Below are 23,470 nucleotides of genomic sequence, written 5' to 3' on the forward strand. Positions count from 1 at the left end.
CTGCAGGAGGAGGGGGAAAAGTGCAACCAGCCCAGGACAGCTTACAGCATAAGAGCAAAAGCACTCCCTTGGGAATCTGGACATGTAGATATAAATGTCCCTTATAGCATAGCTGACTAATTTGTTCCCAAATGACCTTTTAGTCCTAAACTACATCAGCTAGGTAGCAGCAGCATGCAATTTTCCTTACACTTCTTTTTTTCTTTTTTCTTTTTTTAAACAGAAGGTAGAATCCTTTTTAATAGTTTGTGCAGAGTTTTATCCAAATGGTTATGTGTGCATCAGGTATACCCACCAGGCTGAAGGGAGAGGTGCGTGAATGACTTCAGGTATTGATTAGCTAGAAGGGGCAGCATCAAATTGTTCGGATCTGCATTTGCTCAGAAGAAATATTGCAAATGTCAAAGTGAAAACTGAGGTACACGCTGAGTGCCTACAGTGGCAGCTGACAAATGCCGTGGGTAACTTTGAATATAGCATAGACTCTGATTAAGCACTTCTTCAAGTCCCCACATCTGAGTCCTTCCTTTCTCACTCACTTCAGCTATGCTGTACTGGTCACTTGCAATCCAAACAGAGTCCTGTGTAATTGTTCATTATTCTGAAATGTTCCTTTAGGAGTAACTCTGCTTATAACATTCATTTAGAAAGAGTTGATGTATTTACAGGTCTTTCTTCTTCCTTAAGTGTTCCCTGCCTTCCTTTCAGCCTCTCTTACTGAATCGCTTTCCACTAAGCTGCGTATAAACCTAGCCTGTAATTCTAATTTACATCTGCACTTTACCTTGTACAAATAAGGAATCCCAATGTGAAATCAATCCTGAAGTTATCTGAGACAGAGACCATAAAAAACAGCCTTAACTGTGTATAGCGTCACTGAAAGTAATACAGCCATCTCAAATTGCACTGGCAAATGGTCTTGTTCTACATATCTTTGATCTAAGCCATTTCAACCTCTTTGCGAATTGTATGAGAGATATAGTGAACAACTCTAACATTACTAGTGCTTAATGAATTTCTTGACTATCCCTAATGTCATGACACTTGAAGTAGCATGTTTAAAAGGAAAGATGTATATGTCACATATAAACCAGGTCTAATGCAAATATGGGAAAAATAAGCTCAAATTAGCTTTATAAATCTGTCATTTAACATTTTCATCTTCCTGTGAATAAGCACTAAATATAAGTACCACATAAAATATTCCAAACTTGTCACATTTGGCAGTAATAATTTAGAATATGTTGCTATAAGTATATACTAACGAGACAACCTTGGTACCATTACAATAAGCTTTTTATTGCAGAACTCATATTTACTTGTGGGATATATCTTCCTTCATACGTACGGAGAATGTTCCTTACAATTGAAAATGTTGTCTATAAATAAACTACTATAATAAAGTTTACAATGTATAAGTTGGGAAGATTTTCTTTTTTACTGGACAAATTTCCATTATACAGGAAAAGCCCAGAAAACTGAAGGATGGAGGTATCACCAGGCCAGGTAGCAGGCCAGTGCTTACAGCTTAATTCTGAGCCAGGAGAAAAACAGAGTTCAGTGCACTTCTATAAAGCAAATACTTCATTACTTCTGAGTCAAAACAATCTGAAAAAGACCTATTTCTTCATTTTGTATTTTTCTCAGTGGAAATTGACTTGGGGTTTTCAGTGCATTCTGAATCTTCCCAGTGAAGACATATGAACATCTTTTTGTGGTAAAAATGAAAAATGTCAGTGAATATTTAGTACTCCAACAGAGAATACAAAATAGTACTATAATGAGTCCAACCCCTCTTTGGCTCTGATGCAGAAGTTTGTTCACTGAGCTATCATCATCACGTGGTTCAGCAAAGGGAACTCCATGGAAGACTTTCATTTTCTGCCTGACCCTGGCATCCTCTGCTGCGCTTAAGAGAGTTGACAGAATTAGTACAAAGTAGCATGTGGCAATGGGCCATAGAAGCAATGCATTTCCAAACAATTACAGCACATTTTTGCTGGTGCTGGGAGATACAAGGATGGAGTCCAAGTGCTCAGCCGCTTGAGAAGGGCAATTATGCACTGGAAATGCACTGCCTGAAACTGTCTCTTTTACAAAATGGAAATTACAAGCTAAACTGGGAAATTAGAAAAAGAAGTATTTATTTGTGTCTCGTGTTGGAGCCTCCTGATCAGCTTCACTGGAGCCTCCTGATCAGCTTCACTGCTCCTCTTCTATTTACCCAAGGAAGCAAATCATCATTTCTTTTCTGCTATAACTTACATAGGTATGGTCCTCATCATAGCTTATATAGGTAAGTTTAAATATGTAAAAATATTACCATTAACTTTATACTGCATGGCTGTTTAACACCGTTAGTCATACCTTACCATGTCTCCTTGCATCTTCAGAAGCATCTTAGCTGGCATTTTTTACAAGCATTTACAATGGAAAACTCCTAGAAAGGTATCTTAGTCTTCAATTCTTCACATTTAGTTCCTCATGTCTTACACTCCAACACACAATTCAATATATTATGATTGCTTGTGCAGGCACCATTTTGTCTGTATGTTTACATGATAAATAAGGGATGCTTGGTTGTATATATGAGTTATGACTACTGCCTAAAACAAAGTTCCCCTTTCCAAGGACTTCAACACTAGAGTTCTTGCCTATTTTGTAAGCAAGTAAAAGGCAAAGAATATATTTTACAGTGAAAATGCCAACCACAGCAAATACTGAAAAGGCAGATTTTTTTGTGTCTCTATTCTAAATAGAGTAAGCTGCTGAAAATTAAGCTCATTTGGGTAAACAACCTGGAAAACAGTGTTAAAATCTCAGCCATTTGACAACTATGTCAACAGCAGTTGTAGTAGTAAACAAGGCCTCGGTACTGGAAAGGGCAACACATCTATCCATAATGCTGTCAATTTACAGATTATGCAATTTCATTAATTTTTCTGGATAGTAACTTGCAATTGACATGCAAAATACAAGTTTATATGCAAAATGATAATCATGCTCTGTACTTCAGTTCTTTTCAGTAGGACATAAAATCAGAGCAAAAATAGCAATAAATAATAATTTTAAAAATAGCATGTAAAACATTTCATAAATATTTCAAAGAAACTGTAGAAAGCAACACTGAAAAAAAAAACTTAGGCAATCTGAAACGTTTATCTGCCTGAAAGTCTATGACAATATTATTGTTCGACACGTGAAATTTACTCTCAGGTGTGTAAGCTTCCTTTTAAGTGATATAAGAAACAGGTATTGGGAGGTAAGATGATGAAAAAAAGACATCTTAGAACCCATATAGGGGAATCTAGAGGTGCTGAGAGAAAGCCTGTGTAAAAAACTACATAATGAAATCAAGGAGCTGATTTAAAAAAAAAAAAAAAAAAAAAGGAGTAGAATGAAATAAAGAAATACAAAACATTTTCACATAACCATACAAAACAACAAAAAAAAGCATACAATGAAACGCCAAAGTTGAGTGAGACTCTACCGAGAAAACCCAGTTTCATGGAATAATGAGATTTCTGTCCACAAGTGTGTATATTTTTCTCTTGATGTATCCCAGCTTGTCAAGTAAAAGCATGTGCAATTGCAGCTTTGGAGCTTTGCACACATTAACCTGCATGTTGGAGCTGCCTTTTGCAATTATAAAAAACTAAGTTACAGCTCAATTTTTCGTAGTTAGGACACTATCTTCCATTTGCCTTCTAACTCATCTGTTTATTTTCAATAAAACTCTCTGATCATAGGTTTTGGACATCCCAAACTATTGACATTCAGATGAAATTGGCCAACAGGTTCAACCAAGTATTGCTATCAAGAGCAGGAACACTAGGGGCATGAGAAAAGGAGGAAAAGGAAAACATGCCTAGAACTTACTTACATTAGAAAAGAGGATTAAATACATATAATTTTTCTTAAAGAAAAATAATATATGTACCTTTTCTTCAATGGTCAGTATCATCAAAAAAGGCAAGCTGGCATTGGAAAACCTTGTTTGAACTGGATTATTCCTTAAAATAATTGAAAAACTGTCATCAATTTTAACTTGAGCAGCAGTTCTAATCGGAAGAGGCCCAAACTGAAATAGAATATAAACGCATCTATTTCAACTTTGTTCTCTTCAGAACAGACTTAGCATTGCTTCATATCTGAAACGTCATTGCCCTGTCCATAACTTTAATAGAAAAAGATCTGAGTGGGTGCAATGATATTCATCTTGGATGAGGATAAAGATAATTGATTTAAACAGCAAATTTATGTATGTGCTCACAAATCTTATTGTTCCAGTTCTTAGAGACTGAGACATTAAACAATGAGAAAATGTGGATTAATTTATCCAGTGAACATAGGACAGCAAAACTGCTGTATATTAGATCTGTAGATCACATGTACAGTATATTAAATTCACTTAGTAGACAGATAATTATGTTTCAATGTAAAATCCATTATAAATAATAAATAATTAAATATATGTATGACTTGATTAATAATGTGCCAAGATTATGCAGATAATTCATCTTTAATTCAGTAGTTGTCTCACTGCTAACAAATAATAACTAATAGATCATTGTATGTTCTTTACCATGATACATTTATTTTATTAAAATTTCCAAAATGCGGAGGTATCTGAACATTTCAATGAATTTCACCCTAAGGCACTCAAAGGAAGTGATGCATATTACCACATAGACTCTTGAAAATAAATCTAGCTTATCTCATTTCCTCTTGTTGCAGTCTTTATCCTGAGGAATAATCAAAATGTCATTGCCATGAGAGAAATTATGTTAGTAGAAGCTCTCTCTCTTCATGTATTCCTCTCTGGGCAGGGGATAGGTTTGAAGGTCAGTTCAGTGTTCTCCATCAGTACAAAATCATATCTACACAGTTGTAGCCTATGAAAGTAGAAACAGAAAAAATGTGCATAACAGAAATTTTAAAATTAATTGAAAAATCTTTTAGTATCTGAATTACAATTCCAGTATTTACCACCTCTCAGAGATGGTACTCAGAACAACAAAAAATGTCTTCTTGTCTGATCTTATGCCCTATATTATACATCACTAGTGTAGTTTTGCCAGACTATAAACAACCAGAACATCAGATAGATGAAGCGTAGTAGCATGAGTATGTAGAGTCTCATATTAGTCTGAACCGAAAGCTACTAACATTAAAATTAAAATTAAAAGTTAAAATTAATTCTTTAGAATGATGGTCCAAGCACATCCCAGTATCTGTGAAAATTGGGAAATTCAATTTATTTTGAATTCCCTAGCTATGAAAGTTTTTCCTCTTTCATTCCAAAGAAAGCATCTTAACACTGTTTCTGCTTTTTAGATGTGATGAGAGCAGGTACAAGAAAGTTTCATGCAGAATAGTAATTTGTCATTGAATGCCTAGAAAATCCAGAACTGTGCAATACTACACAAACACATACAGATGTCATGAAAGGTGCCTCTCACACACAGGGTTTTACCTTTTGATGTCAAAGGAAGCTAACTTCACACTTAGGGCAGAGATGATAGCTCTGTCCTTCATGAACAACTATAGATAAATAGTGTGAGCTGGATTGGACAAGCAAATGACTAACACACCCTTTCCTCTAAGGGCACATAAACTATGTTTTATTCAAAATGATCTGCATTGGTTTGAACTGGCTCTACAACACAATTCACACAGAACTGACACTTACATACAGTGAAACACCTAAGGGAAAAAAGCCAAGAAAGAATGTGCACCTTTGCTGTTGCCCATTAGCATAAGATTTCCAACTAGTGATGGCTTCACCTACCTGCATGGGATACTGACAGATTTTTGAGTCTCATCGAAGTCCTCACAAAGCTAAGGCATTAGATTTTACAACTAAGATGATCGAGACAAATTCTGGTATTTTGTACAATGCAAAATAGAATTTAATGCAGTCCCTCATCCACAATTTGTTTTGATTTGAATGTAAAGGTTTAGTCTTGTATTATTTTTGTAGAGGGAGAAAAAAAGACATGAAAGCACAGAAATCAAAAGCATTTAAAAAATCCTTAAAAAGCCTGTGAAAAGATTTAGAGGACGACATTACATTATTTCAACCAGAATAATGTAAGATTATTACTTGGATACATTTCTTGAGTCTAATGTCAGTTCACAATGCTGCATTTCAGCCCAATTGCAACAAAAACAGCTGAGTACGTTTGCGTAGCCTGTTCTCCAAAAAAGGTCATTTGGGAAGGATTCTATCTAATCACAGGGGATACAGCACTTAGACATGATGATGAATGCTAGGAACAAAAGCATAGTTTCCAACGTACTGTATCTCATTTAAGGTGAAATCCATCTAAGTTTGTCATTGTCAAGTACAAGGAATGGGAGCATGGTGAGTAGGTTTGGTTCTCCAAAGAAGGAACAAAATACAAATATTTTGGGAAAGTGAGGCATTCAGAAACTTTCACTCCATGTGGCTTCTCTCATGTCTACTAAAAAGCAAGTGCTTGGTCCACTCTTTTGTTCAGGAGAGATATTAATAAGGTCATCTTTTCTATTATACCCGTTTTTGCTTTCATTAAAAGAAAAACAAAAAAAAAAAAAGTGGCTGGGATAAGTATTTTTGAGACATTCACCTTCTCTGTCAGTTAAGTTTAACCTGACTGACAGATTCAAAAGGTTTTAGTGAGAACTGACACCGGGACACACACAAATTACAAAAGCTTTCTGTTTTTATGTGTGAGCCAGAACTATTTATCTTAGAAATTAGAGAAGGAGTCAGAAAATTATATGTATTCCTTAGCACTCCCACATTTACACACCACCTTTGCAAATAATGGGTCAGTAAACAATTTTCAGTGACATCCCACTGTTCACTGTCAGCTCAAATCAAAGAAGAGTGAGACTCCTATTGTCTTTTATCTCTGCATCTGTTCCTGTTTTTCATCTACTAGTTTGTTATGTGAATAATTTAAATATTTTTAAAGTAGTTTCTAGTTGATTATCCTGTATTCAAGTAATTGGTGTAATTACATGTAACTAAATAAGGTAAATATAGGTAGTTACAATTACATTGAGCAATTATGTAATTATACTAACCAATGGCAATGTAACATCTGCATTTAAATTACCTTCACGTGCTGATTCAACACACTTCTTTCCATCATTATCTTAAAACATCTAATGTGCCTATATGAATGCCATCTGATAAAGCTCCATAAGGATTTTAGGGGATCTTATATTAAAGCAAGTACATCTCACTTTAAAACTAACAAGAGTCTGACTAACAGGCATGAAAACTCAAAACCAAAAAGGAATATTCACTGTATGTAGAATATAAGTAAGTATAAATGAAAGAATATTCCCACTCATTAATTATTTGAGAAGGGAAGGGAAGATGGGAAGACTGCAAAGGAAAAGAAGATCAGAAGGGAAGGAAAGGGGACACTGGAAGGGACCTTCAAAAGTCATCAAGCCCAATGCTGATAATTCAGAGCTAATAAAAAGTTAAAGCATATTACCGAGGGCATTGTTCAAATTCCTCTTGAACAGTGACATCCATGGGGCATCAACCACCTCCCTCAGAAGCTTGTTCTAGTGTCTAAGTACACTCATAGTAAAGAAACTTTTCCTAATACCCATTGTGCAGATTTTATTTTAAATTTGGACTTCGTTGAATCTGCCGTTCATATGAAGCAAATATACATAATTACTTTAAAACACAGTAATGCTGCTACTCCATGGCATTTCCTAACTATTGTTTGTAATACACTATTATCATGAATTTAAAATTAAAAACGTAATTGCTAATGCCATGGTACAAGTAACTTTGAGACTTAAAAAATGAATGTATAGTAATGCTGCTAAAATATTTGAAAACATAAATAAATAATGAAAGGATAGTAACAGCAATCAGTATAATAAACAGTGATTATTTCATTTTAAGGATAGACAAGCACAGACTGTATGTTTTGGTCTTGGAGGATCTTTACCATCAGGCACGGGACTAAAAGCTTATTCCAGTCATCAAAGTATTTAAAGTGCTCCATTCTGTATCTGAATTTGAAAAGCTGTGCAGACACATAATTAAAATCAGAAAAGTACTTCATAAAATTCATCTCCAGGAAGAGAATTCACCATGCAGTCTGCTGCTTTAAGTCAGGCTGGTCTACATAAGTGGTCCTTAAGAGCTCCCTCAGACCTGAAAGCAGCAACAGCCTGCTGTAATAAGGAACATGCATGACTTTTACAGGCTCAAGAGATACAAACTGATGATGCTCTGCATTAAACATTAATGTACATAACACTTCTTCCATATGATGAATTTGAGAGAGGATTAGAAAGATACTTATGCATTTATGAATATGTAATAAAAAAATCAATAGAGGCAAGTACAAATTTCTGGGGAAATGTCCTGAGCAGCCTGGCTGATACACAACTTGGATACATTACACTTACCTTTCTGGATTATTAAGAGCTTTCAGTCTCATCTGAAGAATGTTAAGCTTGTATTTCTGGCCTACTAAGGTCTTCGTAGAAAAGGTCAATGAAATTTTGGATATTTTCTCAAAATCCTGGTAAAATCCAGCTAATATTTTGACTCTTTTGTATTGCTGAAATGTCGTCACTTCGCTAAAGAAAAATATCATTTCCAGTCAGATTTTTTTTAATTTCAGAAATATTCATTATTATTTATAATAATTACTAAGAGCAGAGGTCTTGCAAGATGGATCATCTGAGAGCGTTCAAAACAACAACACCGAGAACTGGATTCAGGAGCATAATTTGTAAAGGGAGAGAGGATAATTTCAGTATGAGGAGTGTTGCCTCCGACACTGAGCCATATCAGATTAAAGAAAAGGAACTGTGGCCAAGATTTAACAGCTTGATGATACCTTTAGACTTAAGCTAATAAGTCTGAAGCAAGGATTAGGAAACTCAGGAAATTATTTGGTAAATAGATAACAAGAGATTTAGAGACAAATCATGACGTACCGATTCATCTGTGACTCTACTATATTTCCAGCATAATCTATTATTTTAACTTTAATGAAACCTCTTCTAATGCTTTTATTCCAAGTAGTAATGTCCAGTAAATAGTTGTACACTGCAAAAAGAAATAGGAAATAGTAAGATTCAAGAACTGAACCTCAACAGTTATGATTGCTAGTAGCACTCTGCAGAAGTATTTACTGGATAGTAATAGTGATCCTTTACTTCCAATATACCAGCCCAAATTAAAATAAAAAGGCTATTGAAAAAAAAAAAAAAAAAAAAGTAGCTTCTTCCAAACGGCTGCCTAGAGTTCTGTGTAATTCCAATTTTTATATGGAAAGGATTTGCATAAGAAAAAAACTGCCATCATAGTTAACATGAAGAGCTTGACCTGCCTGAGTAAACAAAGCAAAATTAAGTCCTAAGTGGCACCTTCAGTTCTTGACAAGCTTTGCAAAGTGGAGATGTTTGAGTTACTAATGTGGTGAAACTACCACATATCTACAAAAGTAAAGTGTCCAGAAAATAGAAGAGGTACATTAGCAGGAAGAGGGAGGAACAGCATTCATGCAAGCCTTATGGATTGGCAAGGTGGGAGGTTAGCTAGGTGAGCAGATTAGTCAGGATGCAACTGCTGAAGAGAGACATTGCTCTGAAGGACAGCACTGATCTATCCTGCCACACATTAAGAAACTCTGACCTGGCCTTCTAGTGCACTTCTGCAGCCGCCGCTCATACTGTAGTTGGGCCATAGCTATCCAGAGGAGATACAGCTTTATCAAGTAAGGAAGCCAATTCAAATTTTTTGTCTTTTTTATTTGATGTTCGTCTTTAACATTCCCTCCTAAAAGACTGAGCCTCACCTTGAATGAAAAGCTTGTCCTGTTGGGTTTACAGTATTAGCTTAGTTTACAGACTCTTGTTTATTTCTATTTTCTCATGTACAGCTTATTACTTTTAAAGTCATATTTCTCTCAGTTCTAACTCTTCTGCCATAACCACTCTTCTCCGTGCCCCAGTCTGCAAACTTATGTTAACTCCTGGTTTATTCCACCATTTCATACTGCAGTGAACAATACCTTTCTACTCTTAATGTGCATTCACTTCAAATCAGCTAACAAATGACAACCATAACACTTCATGATGAGTTTACTGTGAATATTTGTATATATGTGTATGCATGTGTATTCAGTCACTCACTGCAGAATGGGTCTTTATCTGAAGTATCAAAAAAAGCTTTCGTCGGTGAATTCCTGAGATTTAACTGATTTTTCCAGCTGTCAGCATAATAACCTGAAATTGAATGTTTAAATATTTTATTTCAGATATTTAGCAATATAATGACATACAAAAGTGACAGATTTGTCTTTAATTTTCTAAAACACTGTACTAGAAAATAATTGACTTGGAAAATGCAGGAATCCCCTAAGTATAACAGAATGTAATATTCTATGTATTTCATTTTTCTCATACATCAGTATTACTAAAATTATCATAATCCAATATTTGGAATCTATTTAGTCTAAGAACTAAGTTCAAAAAAAAACAGTGTTTATAAAACCCTACAGAGGTAATAAAAGCAAACCTAAAAAGGTAGTTCACATATTTGGAACAGTTACAGAACAGGTTCACATTTAGTAAAATTCCTTTCTTTCTTGAATCATTAAAGTAAGCATTTTTAAACCCTGTAGAATGCTGTGGGTATTCTCTAATAAGATACAATAAATAAAATATTAGATATATATTATACCACCTAAGCTCTTGCATGCAATTTTTTTTTGCATTTTATGCAATTTGCTTTCTGATTTTGGGTCTTGACAATAGTTCTTGTTTCTGAAATAGCTGATGCCATTTTGTCTGTCTCGTTTCTTTAACTAGAATGGACAGTGAGGGCTAGTTCTAGTCTGCAGAAATCACTGCAAGACAGCAAGTGGAAGAGCCTGTGTCAGAAAGATGCTGTTTTTCTACCCAGTTCCCAGATGCAGCAACCTGCCATTTCCTTATTAGTTTTATGGGTATTTAAAAAGAAGGAAAAAAAAAAAAAAGTGTCAGCTGATTGATCACATATTTCTCCTTCTCCAATTCAGACATTCTGTCAGCTTGCATCAAACATGGTTAGTAACCATTCTGAGAAAGTACTCAAGTCTTCTCGTCCTATTATAAAGTACTGTTTTTACTATTGTAAAAGCTGGTTCTTATTATACAGTAGGATACAGATATGTCTGTGCTTTCTCTTCAGATTTGATCTCATATATGTATTTAAGAATGTGAAGAAGGTAAAGCATGAATTGGAAGTTAACCTCTATTTAAATATTCTAAAAATGTAATTCTAGTGAAAATCCTGCTCTGTCATCTAGCAAATGCTCACATTACTGTAGATGCTTTCAAACTGTCTCTAGATCTTCTCTAAAAGTAATAAAGCCCCAAACAACTAAAGCATCTACAAATAAGAATTTGATTCAAAAAGAAGAGCCAGAGACACCATGAAGTTGGTATGAATATTATTACTCTGAAACAAAAACCACAGGCACTCTAGGAATAATAGCACAGTGTGAAAGCCTAACATGATGGACTAAGTAGAAGCAGTTTCTCTATAAAGAGAAAATGCATTCTGAATCCACTTCAGGCTAGAAAGCCCAGTAAAGGTTAAGAACAGTCAGTACTCTAACAGAGATAACTATGAAGAAAAAAAAGCCTTAAACAGTTTAAAACAGTATGCAGCTCTGTACTCAACCAATCTTGTTGAATCCTTAACAATATTCTACAGATTTTTGAAGAAAGCCCAGAAAGAGCAAGTCTGAATTCCTTGGAAAATCTCACCCATCTCAAAGCAGAAAGAGTAATTCTTACCCAGTACTGGACAGGACAGTGGTTGGAAAGCTTCACAATCATCACATTTTCTTCTCTTGTAATCTAAGTAGGAGGCACAAGGATATGCTATTATGTTGCACCTCTTTTTCAAAGATGATAAGAAGAGGAAGACAGATCTTTGATGGTCACATTTAAAATACTGAAAACCTTCAGGAAAGAAAAAATAAAATACACATGTAATATATCATCATTTTTCTTCAGGAAAGAAAATATATTGACCAGGTTTTCAGTTTAACTAAGTCATTCTTTGTTAGTCATGATTTTATTCCTGTTTATTTGACCTCCAAATATAAAAAAAAAATAATAATAATGGATATGCAAACACAGCAATAAGAAACTGGACTGCTTTGAATATGGCAGGTATGAAGAAAAAAAATCTGCAGGATTTTATATGCAAGAAACAGTCTGTCTACTACACACTGTCAAATTGTCACCACTTTATTATCAAGCTCAAGCCTGCATTACAATTGGCCTTATGGTCAGTTAGCTATGTGTAACATCTAGGTAGAAAAGCTACTCTGAGTAGTACTTTAGAAATTCTTTCATCCAAGTTCTTGGGTAATAAAATCCTTTCCCTCCTAGCAAAACAGAAATGTGTGGTAAAGATGATCTCTCATAAGGGATTGTGCCATACTCACAGGCACCCACGTGGAAGTCCTATGCTTTTGAAGCAGCTCTAACTCATACCAGCAGTATGCAGGTTTGTAATAGAAATATGGAAATTCCTATATATACCAAAAATGAGTTAATAAAAATGATAGCAACTTTTCTTCCGATTTATGGAGGCTGAAACAAGCACAATTCTTCAGGAAAAGATCATGCAGTAAAGTGCTTTCTTCTTGATGAGTATAAAAGTCCTGTTCAAAACCTAGGACATCTCTGCCAGCCAGGTGGAACCTAAGATACATAGTAAAGACTTCAAACCCTTGCTTTCCATGTCATGTGCAGGTAACCCTGTCCAAACCATTCACACCTTCCCCCACAACATCTTCCCTCATACTTGGCCATATATAAACACAGGAAGATAATGATAACTACATGCAGATTATGTATACAATAATGAAGATACAGTGGAATATCTATGCTTACGGGAAGTTCTTTATAAAAAAAAAAAAAAAAAAAAAAAAAAAAAAACAGTATCTTTGTTATTACTCATCTGTTGAATGTGAATGGGAAAGGAAAAATAAATGCTCTCAGCCCCCATATTATTGAGTATGTGCAGTGTCCATTGAACTCAGGTTAATCTTTTCTATTTGATTTTGGAGTCTTTTCCCTTTAATTGAGCAAACTTTTATTTACCGCTGAATACAGTTTGTGGACAACCAGGCTGATCCATTCCTCCATTTGGATAAAAATCAATGCTTCCTAAAGGTTTCCTGAAACCTAGTGCTAAAAATATCACAAATTAAAACATAAGCAGAATTACCCAGTGATCAATTTATTATCTGATTGCATTACAAAATAATATGGAGATTTTAAAGAAAACATTTGAAAATATATTGTTCTTTCTTCAAATGAGATTCATCTTGAGTTAAAATTCATTATTTTTTCCCTCCTTTTAAGAAAGTTATTCACTCTTATTGACTCCTATTAAGCAATATAAAATGGATAGAAAGAAGCAACTCTAGTACTGTAGATATGACACATTTGCACAAAGAAATTTATAAAATTCATGTTCTCTGTAGCAACAAAATTTCTTTACCAATGTATAATTGAGTAGGATTTCCCATTTTTTGCACAAGATTGGATTCTGAGCTACACTAATATAAACAATACACTGAAGTAGAAAAATCCAAACTTCTGTCCCATGATTTATCTCTATCTGACCTAACTTCCTTATTAGCTTCCTTACCTTTATTCACTTAATGGAGCATTACAAAAATTGGTATTTTACAGCTTCATATATGAGTTTATATAGTAAAATGCTACATATTAGTACTATTAAGGAAATGATAAGAAACTTTGTGACAAGTGTGGTAGATTTGAAAGGTTTACTTTATATTTTTGGGAAGAAAACAAAACCAGATTATTGTACAGATGAAGTAGACTAGAACATCCTTACAGTAATAAATTCCATTTTGAATTTTAAGTAGTAGACCTGTTCAGTGACAGAACTGAGACTGGTTTTCTGGGAACAGGCTTTAATTCAGTGATAATGACTGAATTGCAACGTTCAGGTTCATACACACTATCAGAGTAAAAGGATGTTTATGCTAAACTATACTGCAAAGAATAGTATCATAAATTAATTTAATATGAATGTTTTATTCAATTTGCAATGTTTTTTTTTTTGTTTGTTTTTATTCAAACAATAACAAACAAAACATAAATTTTATAACAAACAAGACATAAATGACTACATTTGCATGGCATTCAATGGATTCATGACTCCCTGCTTATCTACATGTGCCTTCAGTTAGCTGCTGGATATAAGAGTTACTCCAATATTTTCAGGTTCAGTTATGAGACAATCAGTCAATAACAGGTCATGATTGCTTAGTTCATCAGTGAAGATGAGTTTCATTTACTTGATAAAACAGGCATGATAACATACAAGAGACAAAACTACTGCAACACTATACAGGTGTTCCCAAAACAACTTATCCATTCCCTTTCCCCTTCCTGCCTTTCCTCAAGTTGAAATAGTAAAGTTCAAGTTTTGTTATTACCATTAGCATCCGTATGAATTACATCAACGAACTGTGCGTCAGTACGATCCAATCTATCCTCTGGTAGTACTCCAGTGAATAAAGGGCCCGCAGGATCAAGACCTACATGGAAATAATGCTAGCATTACACATCCTAAAGTCTGTTTCTAAAGTTATACTCAAGACTGACATTAGAGCATTATTTATTATTGACTCACACATTTTTCTAGGGATAATAATTATAAGAAAAAAAACCACAGTTTCCAGTCTTCTACATGCTTGGCAAAGCATGAGTTCCTAGCACAAGATTTACCGACCCAGATCCTTGAATTTCTTTCTCTCCTAGAAAGTTGTGCTCATCTCCCCATTCTCCAGAGGAACTATAAGCAAACTACATTAAGGATCAAATCAGGTGAACTCATTTTCTCTTTTCCCCCAGAAAATATCATTCCTATTATATATTTTATAAGAATAAAAAGTGAAATGTAACTACTCTTGCCGGAACTCAAGATGGAGATAGCTTGGATGGAGACAACTTCAACCAAGCCTCAATCATTTCACAGGTTAGTGTTGGAATTCATAACAGTTGTTATAGGAAAATAATACTAATTTTTGATCACATTTTCATCTGAAGGAGATTTGAAAATCTTAGACTCCATCAACTATGCAGAAACTCAGCATATTGTTTAAGTGGCATTTGGACGTAGCATTCAGTTTTCATTTGGGAAATTAGAAGTGAACAAATTGGGAAATAAAAACTGTAACTTATGTCCTGAAGGAAGAATTTTTTTAACTTATATAATGGATGCATTTTCCTTATTGTATGTTTCTAACTAATCAGTACTTATTTGTCATTTCAGTTCTAGTGTCTATATGATCCACAACTACGACAACCAAGAGAAGCACATTAGAATACATGCATCAGGATTAAAAACATTACCTGTAATTCTGCCAAGTTTGCCTTTATACTTTTGTCCAACAAAACCAGCAATATGAGCCCCAAGACTAACACCAATCATATACATAGAGTCAAGAGAAGCTCCAGCTTCCTATGTGAAAACAATAGAAAACAAAACACATACACAGTTAACTAGACATCAGGAGACTGATTTATTGTTTGCATTTGATTGATGTTCTATATCTGACTCTGTAACTTTAAAAACAAATGGAAATTACAAACTCTGTTTCAGTTCAAAATTCTGTACTAGTTACATAATGTAGTAACTATGAAATAAGAATGTAGAAAGGAAGCTTGAGTCACATTTCTTCCAAACAGTCACACCAGCTTATTTGGAGAAGGAGAGCACAGAGACAGAAGTGGAAGACATTTATCAGATACAAGAAAGATGAACTAAAACTATGAACTAGAGGGCAAAAACCTTCTGCTTTATCTTTCCAATAAAATAGATTAAAAATACAATACAATTAACAAAGCTCAGGGCCATTCTCCAAGGAAAGCAGTACCTAATTAAAAAAACCCTCCCCTCAGAGGGAGATCTCTCCAAAAAAAAAAAAAAAGAAAAAAAAAAAAGCAACTAAAATCCACAGTCCACTGAAGGACTCTGCAGTGCAGTAGGGACAATCCACCTGTTAGAATATCTATCAAAATGATGGGATGACAAGTAAAATCTGAAATTTTAAAGCATCTCAAAATGAATTGCCACGGACCTTTCAAGATGCTAAAGATTTTTTATTCATTTGATTAAAGATATAAATTTAAGGCTCACTGAAGAACACTGGCACCAAAATTGTTTCATCAACTACACCTAGAATTCAGAAGTATATGTAACTTTGAGACAAATGTTTTTATCAGTCAGAGTTTTTTCATTTAAAATCCTTAATTACAGTAATTTATTAATGGTAAAAATGTGTGATATTTTGCAGTGTTTTATTGTTGTGTATTACTTGAATATCTTTCACTGTACCTTCCCACTGGTGCTTTCTCTGTTTCTAGAAGACCTAAAAATTCCATCTGGCTAAAGAAATGAGATGCACTCTCATACATATATTCAGTGAAAGAGAAACATGCAAAGTTAGTAAGTACTTTGTTATAGACACATTACTTAATATTGCTCATTGTGCTTCTCTTTAGACATAACTATATTTTAAATATTCATTTTCACACAAACTATGCTATTTAAACTTCTTCAGACAGATTCAGCTCTATGCCTTACCAGCATCTGGTCAACATAGTTCTTCAGTATTTCTGCAACTTTTCTGCAGTTGTCAACAGCAGTCATATAAATCACAGTTGTAGCACCACGATTCCAATCGACTATAATTAGATTAATATCCCCAGAAGACAGTAAGAGCTCCTTCATTTCACCTAGCCATGCCGGTTGAGACCCTGTTGGTCTGTAGCCATGAATAACAAAGACAGTTTTCTTGGAGGTATTAAGATACTTAGATGCAGTAACATTATGTTCAATGAGTCTCTCAGAACAATTCTGATTTTCCCTTGTGTATAGCAGAAGCTGGACTTGAAGTTCTGTTCCAGACAAAGCAAAGCCTATATTAAGACCTGTAAATTCAGGACATTTTTCCTCCTCATCTGGAAAAAAAAAAAATAAATATATATATATATATATAAGACAGTAATTTGGAGAGTCATACCACATGAAATATCACCTCTTCAATTTCTTTTCTACATTTACTCACTAAAAGTGAATAACCCGCATTGTATTCACTACAGGTCTTTGGAATGAGGTGCCAGAATAAGTACTGAAAGTCAAAAAACCACAGTTAAACTATTTACTTTGCAGATACCACTATGTTCTTTCAAACAAATATGAAAACAATCTTTTTAATTATTTCCAAACCATAATTGTTTTAAATTAAAATTAGCAGCTAGTGTCAAGAAAATCATTTGTTTAACCATCAAATGTAGGTTCTTCCTTTATCACAACCAGTGTATGTTGTATAAACAGGAAGACTGCTGTGTTTTTTTCTTCCTCTTTTCAGCTAGGAGTGTGAAAGTTCCTAACTCTTACGCATTATTGGTTGATATGTCAACAATAAACATTTGTCTGACAGTAAAGAATGATCCAGCATCCTTCTCTAATTATGGAGCACCACAAGGACACCATTACCAACAGATAAAAACAAAGGATACCGTTCTGGATCTGAAAAAAATCAGAAGCTGTAAGATCATTGCATGTAGAGGTAATAAGAAAACATGTAGTGTTTATCATTTCTGTACTCAGACAATTGTGGTACAACAGCTTAAGCTTTAGATAAGTCAGGACCAAAATAAGGATGGAGATATCCAAAAGAGTCTACAAAGATTTCTATTTTTCCCTGTATATATATCAATGTCAATCCATAAAGAGTTAAAAAAAAAACAAAAAAAAACTTTGGCTATTGAGTTGATATTGTATGGAAAGTGGCTTCAGGATTCTGGGCACAACTCCTTTGCCTGTCATAGTTCTTCACTCCAGTGAAGAACTATGATCACTCCAGATTCTCTGTACATTTAGCAATTTAATGAGCAAATAAATTTGGGACAGCCTCTGAACCTCTAGTGGGCTACTTTATAAAAACATTTTGTTTAGCATTTGATGGCAGCCATGTTGATATTCTTGCTATTACCCATTCTATGAAACAAGAGTCAGTCATATTTTAGAAAGCAAAACAAGGAAGAGGAATAGTGCCTACTCAGTTCCTTAAAAAAAAAAAAAAAGAAAAAAGATTTTCTTAGTAATTTTTGGTTAAGGGGGAGGCAGTTCTAGCTCTTCTTTTACCAGCATGCAATCAAATCCACTATATTTGCACATTTTCTCAGATAGGGAACCCCCTATATTTATTATGTCTTGCAAAGGATGCAAGCACAAGGGGTTACAATCTATCTGAAATGATACTTGATATCATAGTGGAGGTCTAAAAGCCAAGCAATGTTTGCAGAACTTAATTGCCGAACTTAAGATGCAGCAAAGATGCAGTAAGAACACTAATAATACTAACTTACAGAATATTAATTTAAGAAAACTAACTTAGTTCCTAAAATAACACTATCTGAGGAAACTAGACCAATCACCTCTAGGACAAACCAAATGTCTACAGTGACTTCAGCAGTCACCACTGGAATGAACATCAGAAAAAATAATGGATATTTGCAAACCTGAATGGAATTGAAGTTGCAGCATTTTAGAAATGGCCTGAAACTTTCTGTCTCACACTGACAAGACAAAAGTTTCGTGCCCACCTTTACCTTATAATAAATGACAATACCTGTAAGAATAGTGTCTGAAAAACGTTACAATTGCCCATATTTCAAAGCTAATATCACAGTTCTCTTAATTTAAACATTGAATAATTTAAATAACTTTTATTGTGATTACTGGAGTGGTTATTAACTAACTACTGATACAGGAAGGCAACTCAAATTCACTGTGGAAATTTATCCAAGAAAAATTCTGAAATCAAGAGCTGTTCAGCTCCCTTGAATTCAGTGAAGGTGGTATTCAGGAACCTGGCAAACTGTCATACAACTGATATGATTCTGAAATGGTAAAAGAACATTTCACACTTAATATCTAGTTTTCTTACAATAATATGTTATGACAAAACTAGAAATTCAAACACACAAGCATCACATACAAACTACATAATAAAAGAACAGGCACTTTGTTACAATTTTACTATTCAGATTCATAGGTATAGCATGAAATTATTTCATTCTTTTCCTAATATTCTTAAATCCAAGTTCAGTCCCTGATCCTTGCAATGTCACTCCTACATTTCTAACATAGAAAAGAATTCTAATAAGATATTGTAAAAGTTGATGAGTTCCTTTATATCACTCTAAATGTTTTGATTTCTTATTGCATTATTTGGTTGGCAGAAATAATAGTTCATTTTTTCTAAATCAATCAAATGACAATGACATACAACAGAGATGCACTCTGGTTCATGTAAAGGAAAAAACTATCACAAGGGATGCATTTTAACTGATGAAACCTATTTACTTACTGAGAAACATCAAACAGAATAAAACTCATTTACTTAAGGCTGAGAACTGGGAGCAGAATCGTTGTGTGAAACACGAGCAGAGAATAAAAAGATTATTGTGAATTAGGTAATACATAAATGTGCCAATTTACTGTTTTAAATTGTTTAGTAATGAATCATTAAGGGGACGTTTTTCAAATGTCTCTTTGTCTTTGACACCTGGAAGCAGTACCCAGCTGCCCTTTGTGCACATTCATGGGAGTACTCAAATACATTTTTCTGTACAGTGAGAAAATACAAACAGGGGTTGGGCAGTTAAATATGTAGTTTAATTCAGGTAGAATACAATTTCAACTTTCCTATGTCTGTTTGTAGCCATGATAAGTGTCTTAAGTTTACAGTGCCTTTCCATAATTAAATTTTACTATTTAAAATATAACACTTAACTTGAAAAGCTGTCAACATAGCGAATTGCCAATAAATTGGCAAACTTACTTTAATATGCTAGAACTAGTTTAGAATTACCTCCATACAAGGTGCAAATACCTGAGTGTGTCCCTGTACAAAGTACAGCAAGAGATAAAGTATCAGACTTTGTTCTATTTACTTTAAAATGAGAACCTTTGGCTCAGTTTCAAAGTGATCAAATTCTCTTTACCAGCCCTCTGCTTCATTAGGCACAGTACACAGGATTTAGTCTTTTGGCCAACTTAAATAAAGAAATATTAGTTTTCAATACCTTAATAAAGCCATGAGTCCATATCACAGACAATAAGATAATAGTTCTTACCTGATTCCACCCAGTACACCAAACAGATGAAGAAACACAATTTTAACATGCAGAAACGGAGAAAAGTACTATGTAACATTCTGAAATGAGTGACAAGTTAAGTGCTTCCTTATAGCATGCTAGATTTTTAACTTAACTGAATGCTACTGATGAAGGTGACATGTAGATTAGGAAGCAGAAAGTAAAACTGTATTCAAACTTCTGCAATTCATGACTCCTCCTATTGAATGACTTCAGAAGGTAAGGTGGTTTCTGGGCATTCAGAGTTGGGACTATTTTTTTAATCTATTTCCCCCTCTACTTGGTTATCACCAGGTTGACACGTAAGCAATTGACGTTACATATTACTGACAACTCCATTACACCCACAGAGCTTAGGAAGTAGAGTGACTAGGTGTACATCACATTAGATGCTCACCATGTCTGCTTTTTTCAAGTGTGTCACTCACTTGTAATTAGGAATACTGAGCTGGATAAAAGAAACTTGCCACAAAAAGTCATTGGGGTGACAGAAGAAATATTCTATAAGAACTCGAAAATAATCAGAGAATCATAAAATCATAGACTATTCTGAGTTGGAAAGGACCTACAAGGATTATCAATTTCAACTAAAAGAATCATAGAATTATAGAATAGTATAGGTTGGGAGAGACCTTAAAGATCATCTAGTTCCAACTCCGCTGTTGTGGGCAGAGTTGTCACCCACCAGCTCAGGCTGGTGCCCAGGTGCCCAGCACCACATCCAACCTGGTCTTGAACACCTCCAAGGATGGGACATCCACAGCTTCTCTGGACAACCTGTTCCAGTGCCATACCACTTTCTGAGTAAAAAAATAAATAAAATTCCTCCTAATATCTAATTTTAATCTCCCCTCTTAGTTTAAAACTATTACCCTTTGTCCCCTATCCTATTTGCCGGTGTAAAAAGTTAGTCTCCCTTCTGTTTATAAGCTCCCCCAAAACACTTCTTGAACACCAGCAAGTTTGGTGCCATGACTGCAGCTTTGGGGAGACTGCTATACTGCCAAACTATCCTCTCTGTTAAGAACCTTTTCCTGGTGGAGGTTGGTTCAACCTCCACCAACACAGTGCAGAGTGGGACAGTCGCTTACCTCAAATGGCTAGTGATTCACAGCCTAATGCACCACAGGGTGCAATATAGATGAATGTTACAAGAAAATCTCAGTGAACACAAGCAAACAACAGTTATGCAGCCTCCATATGAACACTGCTGAAAACGCTTAACTGGAACCAGTAATGAGCTCTAGGAAAATATCAAAAGAGGGGTGGTCAGCACAGCTGGGAGGTGATTTTCCCTCTCTACTCTGTCCTTGTAAGGCCTCACCAGGAATACTGCATCCAGGTCTGGGGCCCCCAGTACAAGAAGGATGCAGAGCTGTTGGAGCTGTTGGTCCAGAACAGGGCCATGAAGATGATCAAAAGGCTGGAGTACCACTCCTACGAACAAAGATTGAAGGAGTTAGGCTCACTTAGATTGGCCAAAACAAGGCTCTAGGGAGACTTCATTGCCACCTTCCAGTACTAAAATAGAACTTATAAGCAGGAAGAGAACTGTTTCTACGTAGCCTGATAGGGATAGGACAGGGAAGAATGGCTTTAAAATAAAAGAGGGGAAATTTAGGTTAGATGTGGGGAAAAAATTCTTTACTCTGAGAGTGGTGAGGCACTGGCACAGGCTGCCCAGGGGGACTGTGGATGCCCCATCTCTGGAGGCATTCAAGGCCAGGATGGATGAAATCATGGGCAAGCCTGATCTATTGGTTGACAACCCTGCTCACAGCACAGGGGTTGGAACTCAGTGATCTTTAAAGTCCCCTTCAACTTAAGCTGTTCTATGATTCTATGATTTGCTGTATTTATGCAACAACCTGTCACTGATCTTAGAAGAAAATCTTATAAATGCACCTTTACATATACCTAATGCCATTGCTCTTATATCTATATTTTGCTCTTTAACATAAGAACAGAGTAAAAAAAAAATTAAGATCCTTCTAAGGTAAAAATCAATATGCCCAGTACTTAACATGTATGTTCTTTGCCTATATAGATAGAATCTATACATTAATTCAGCAACTCATGAATAAGAAATTAAATTTTTAAAGTCCTCAGAAATCAAGATCTGAAAACGTTTTCAATACCAAATGAATGCTCAGAAAATGTTGTAATATTAATCAGCTTGTTGAACTAGCACTTGTGGGACAGACCACTGTCACATGAAAGGGGAATTTTGTTCACCAACAGGGACACTCCACTTGGAAATTCATAAATCTGAACTACTGTTTACAGAGTGGCTTCCACTGGCATCCCACTATCATAAATACCCCAAAAGAACAGTGAGCGTCATATAACAAGTTCACAAGCAGATGTGAGAGCCTTGAAGTTCAGGTTTTACTCATGCCTCTTCACTGCATGTTCTGTACGATGCTTTTCTTGGGTTACATTCTTCTTGCATTAGAATTCATGGTTATCTGCTTCTGAAGTGGCTTGTGCAAATCACTTGAGGATCACTGTACTGTCTCATAAGTACTCTGCTTGTGTCCCAAGAGCTCAGAAATGTAAAGGTAGTCCCTCCTGAATGAACTGTGGTTGCATTTGGGAGTGCATCAGCTATTACAAAAACACAAAAGACTTGCCAAGTATTCAAGTTAAAAAATACCTAGAAGCTTAATTTTATTGCAGTGAAAGACTGTTAGATTTACAGATAAGAAAATAGCACTTAGACTTCAGTTCCCTCCCCCCAACATGCTGATAAAATAACAGCCAAAAGTACTAAGAATCCTGGCCTGGCTTTCAAAATTAAGATCAAATTATCACGCAAATTGTAACATCCTGATCTGCAGTCACGTGTATTTCCCCTTCTACTTAAGAATGTCCTAATCTTGAAAAGTGTTCTTACAAGAATTATGACTTCTCTTGTGAACCATGGCACTTCTCCGGAACAAATACCGACCCTCCTTTGCCCACAAGCTTTTGAGTGCTACTTCCTTCCAGGCAAGATGAAATAAAATTTGTTTTTTAAAAAGCCCTCTAAAGATTACAAATGGAAAAATAAATAGACTGTCTGGAAGAAATTTAAATCTCATTACTGGTTCTACACTAAGGCTTATAATACCTGTAAATGGATAATCCCTTTCTAAACAGATAGAAGGAAAACATGTGGTTTTGTTACTAGTAACAGAATCTTTGTGAGAAATTAATGGTATTGAGGCAAAGCACACAGTCA

At 35.0% G+C, this 23,470-nt stretch overlaps 1 protein-coding gene across 2 annotated transcripts; it reads right to left on the reverse strand.

Moving 5' to 3' along the window:
• Positions 1 to 4,495: 4,495 nt before the first annotated feature.
• LIPI (lipase I) lies at positions 4,496 to 22,354 on the reverse strand. Of its 2 annotated transcripts, XM_031612598.2 has the most exons (10): positions 20,227 to 22,352; positions 16,664 to 17,040; positions 15,430 to 15,538; positions 14,511 to 14,612; positions 13,141 to 13,230; positions 11,821 to 11,988; positions 10,171 to 10,263; positions 8,971 to 9,082; positions 8,434 to 8,607; positions 4,496 to 4,895 (listed from the first exon to the last, which is right to left on the reverse strand). In XM_031612598.2, exons 1-10 carry the CDS (start codon positions 20,303 to 20,305, stop codon positions 4,808 to 4,810), a joined length of 1,392 nt encoding a protein of 463 aa, XP_031468458.1. In that variant the 5' UTR covers positions 20,306 to 22,352; the 3' UTR covers positions 4,496 to 4,807. The 2 variants fall into 2 exon arrangements, with proteins under 2 accessions (XP_031468458.1, XP_089977279.1); XM_090121153.1 differs by lacking the exon at positions 13,141 to 13,230 and having other exon boundaries at positions 20,227 to 22,354.
• Between the last annotated feature and the right edge of the window lie 1,116 nt (positions 22,355 to 23,470).

This window comes from Phasianus colchicus, chromosome 1 (assembly GCF_987193195.1).
Source record: "Phasianus colchicus chromosome 1, bPhaCol1.hap1.1, whole genome shotgun sequence".
Taxonomy (NCBI): Eukaryota; Metazoa; Chordata; class Aves; order Galliformes; family Phasianidae; genus Phasianus; species Phasianus colchicus.

Excerpts from the sequence above, each read along its gene's own strand:
- LIPI (XM_031612598.2), bottom strand. The coding sequence starts at position 20,305 with ATGTTACATAGTACTTTTCTCCGTTTCTGCATGTTAAAATTGTGTTTC. Across the intron at positions 14,613-15,429 it reads CAAACTTGGCAGAATTACAG|GTCTTGATCCTGCGGGCCCT; the intron begins GTAATGTTTTTA and ends ATTTCCATGTAG. Across the intron at positions 13,231-14,510 it reads AATTCATACGGATGCTAATG|CACTAGGTTTCAGGAAACCT; the intron begins GTAATAACAAAA and ends TGATATTTTTAG.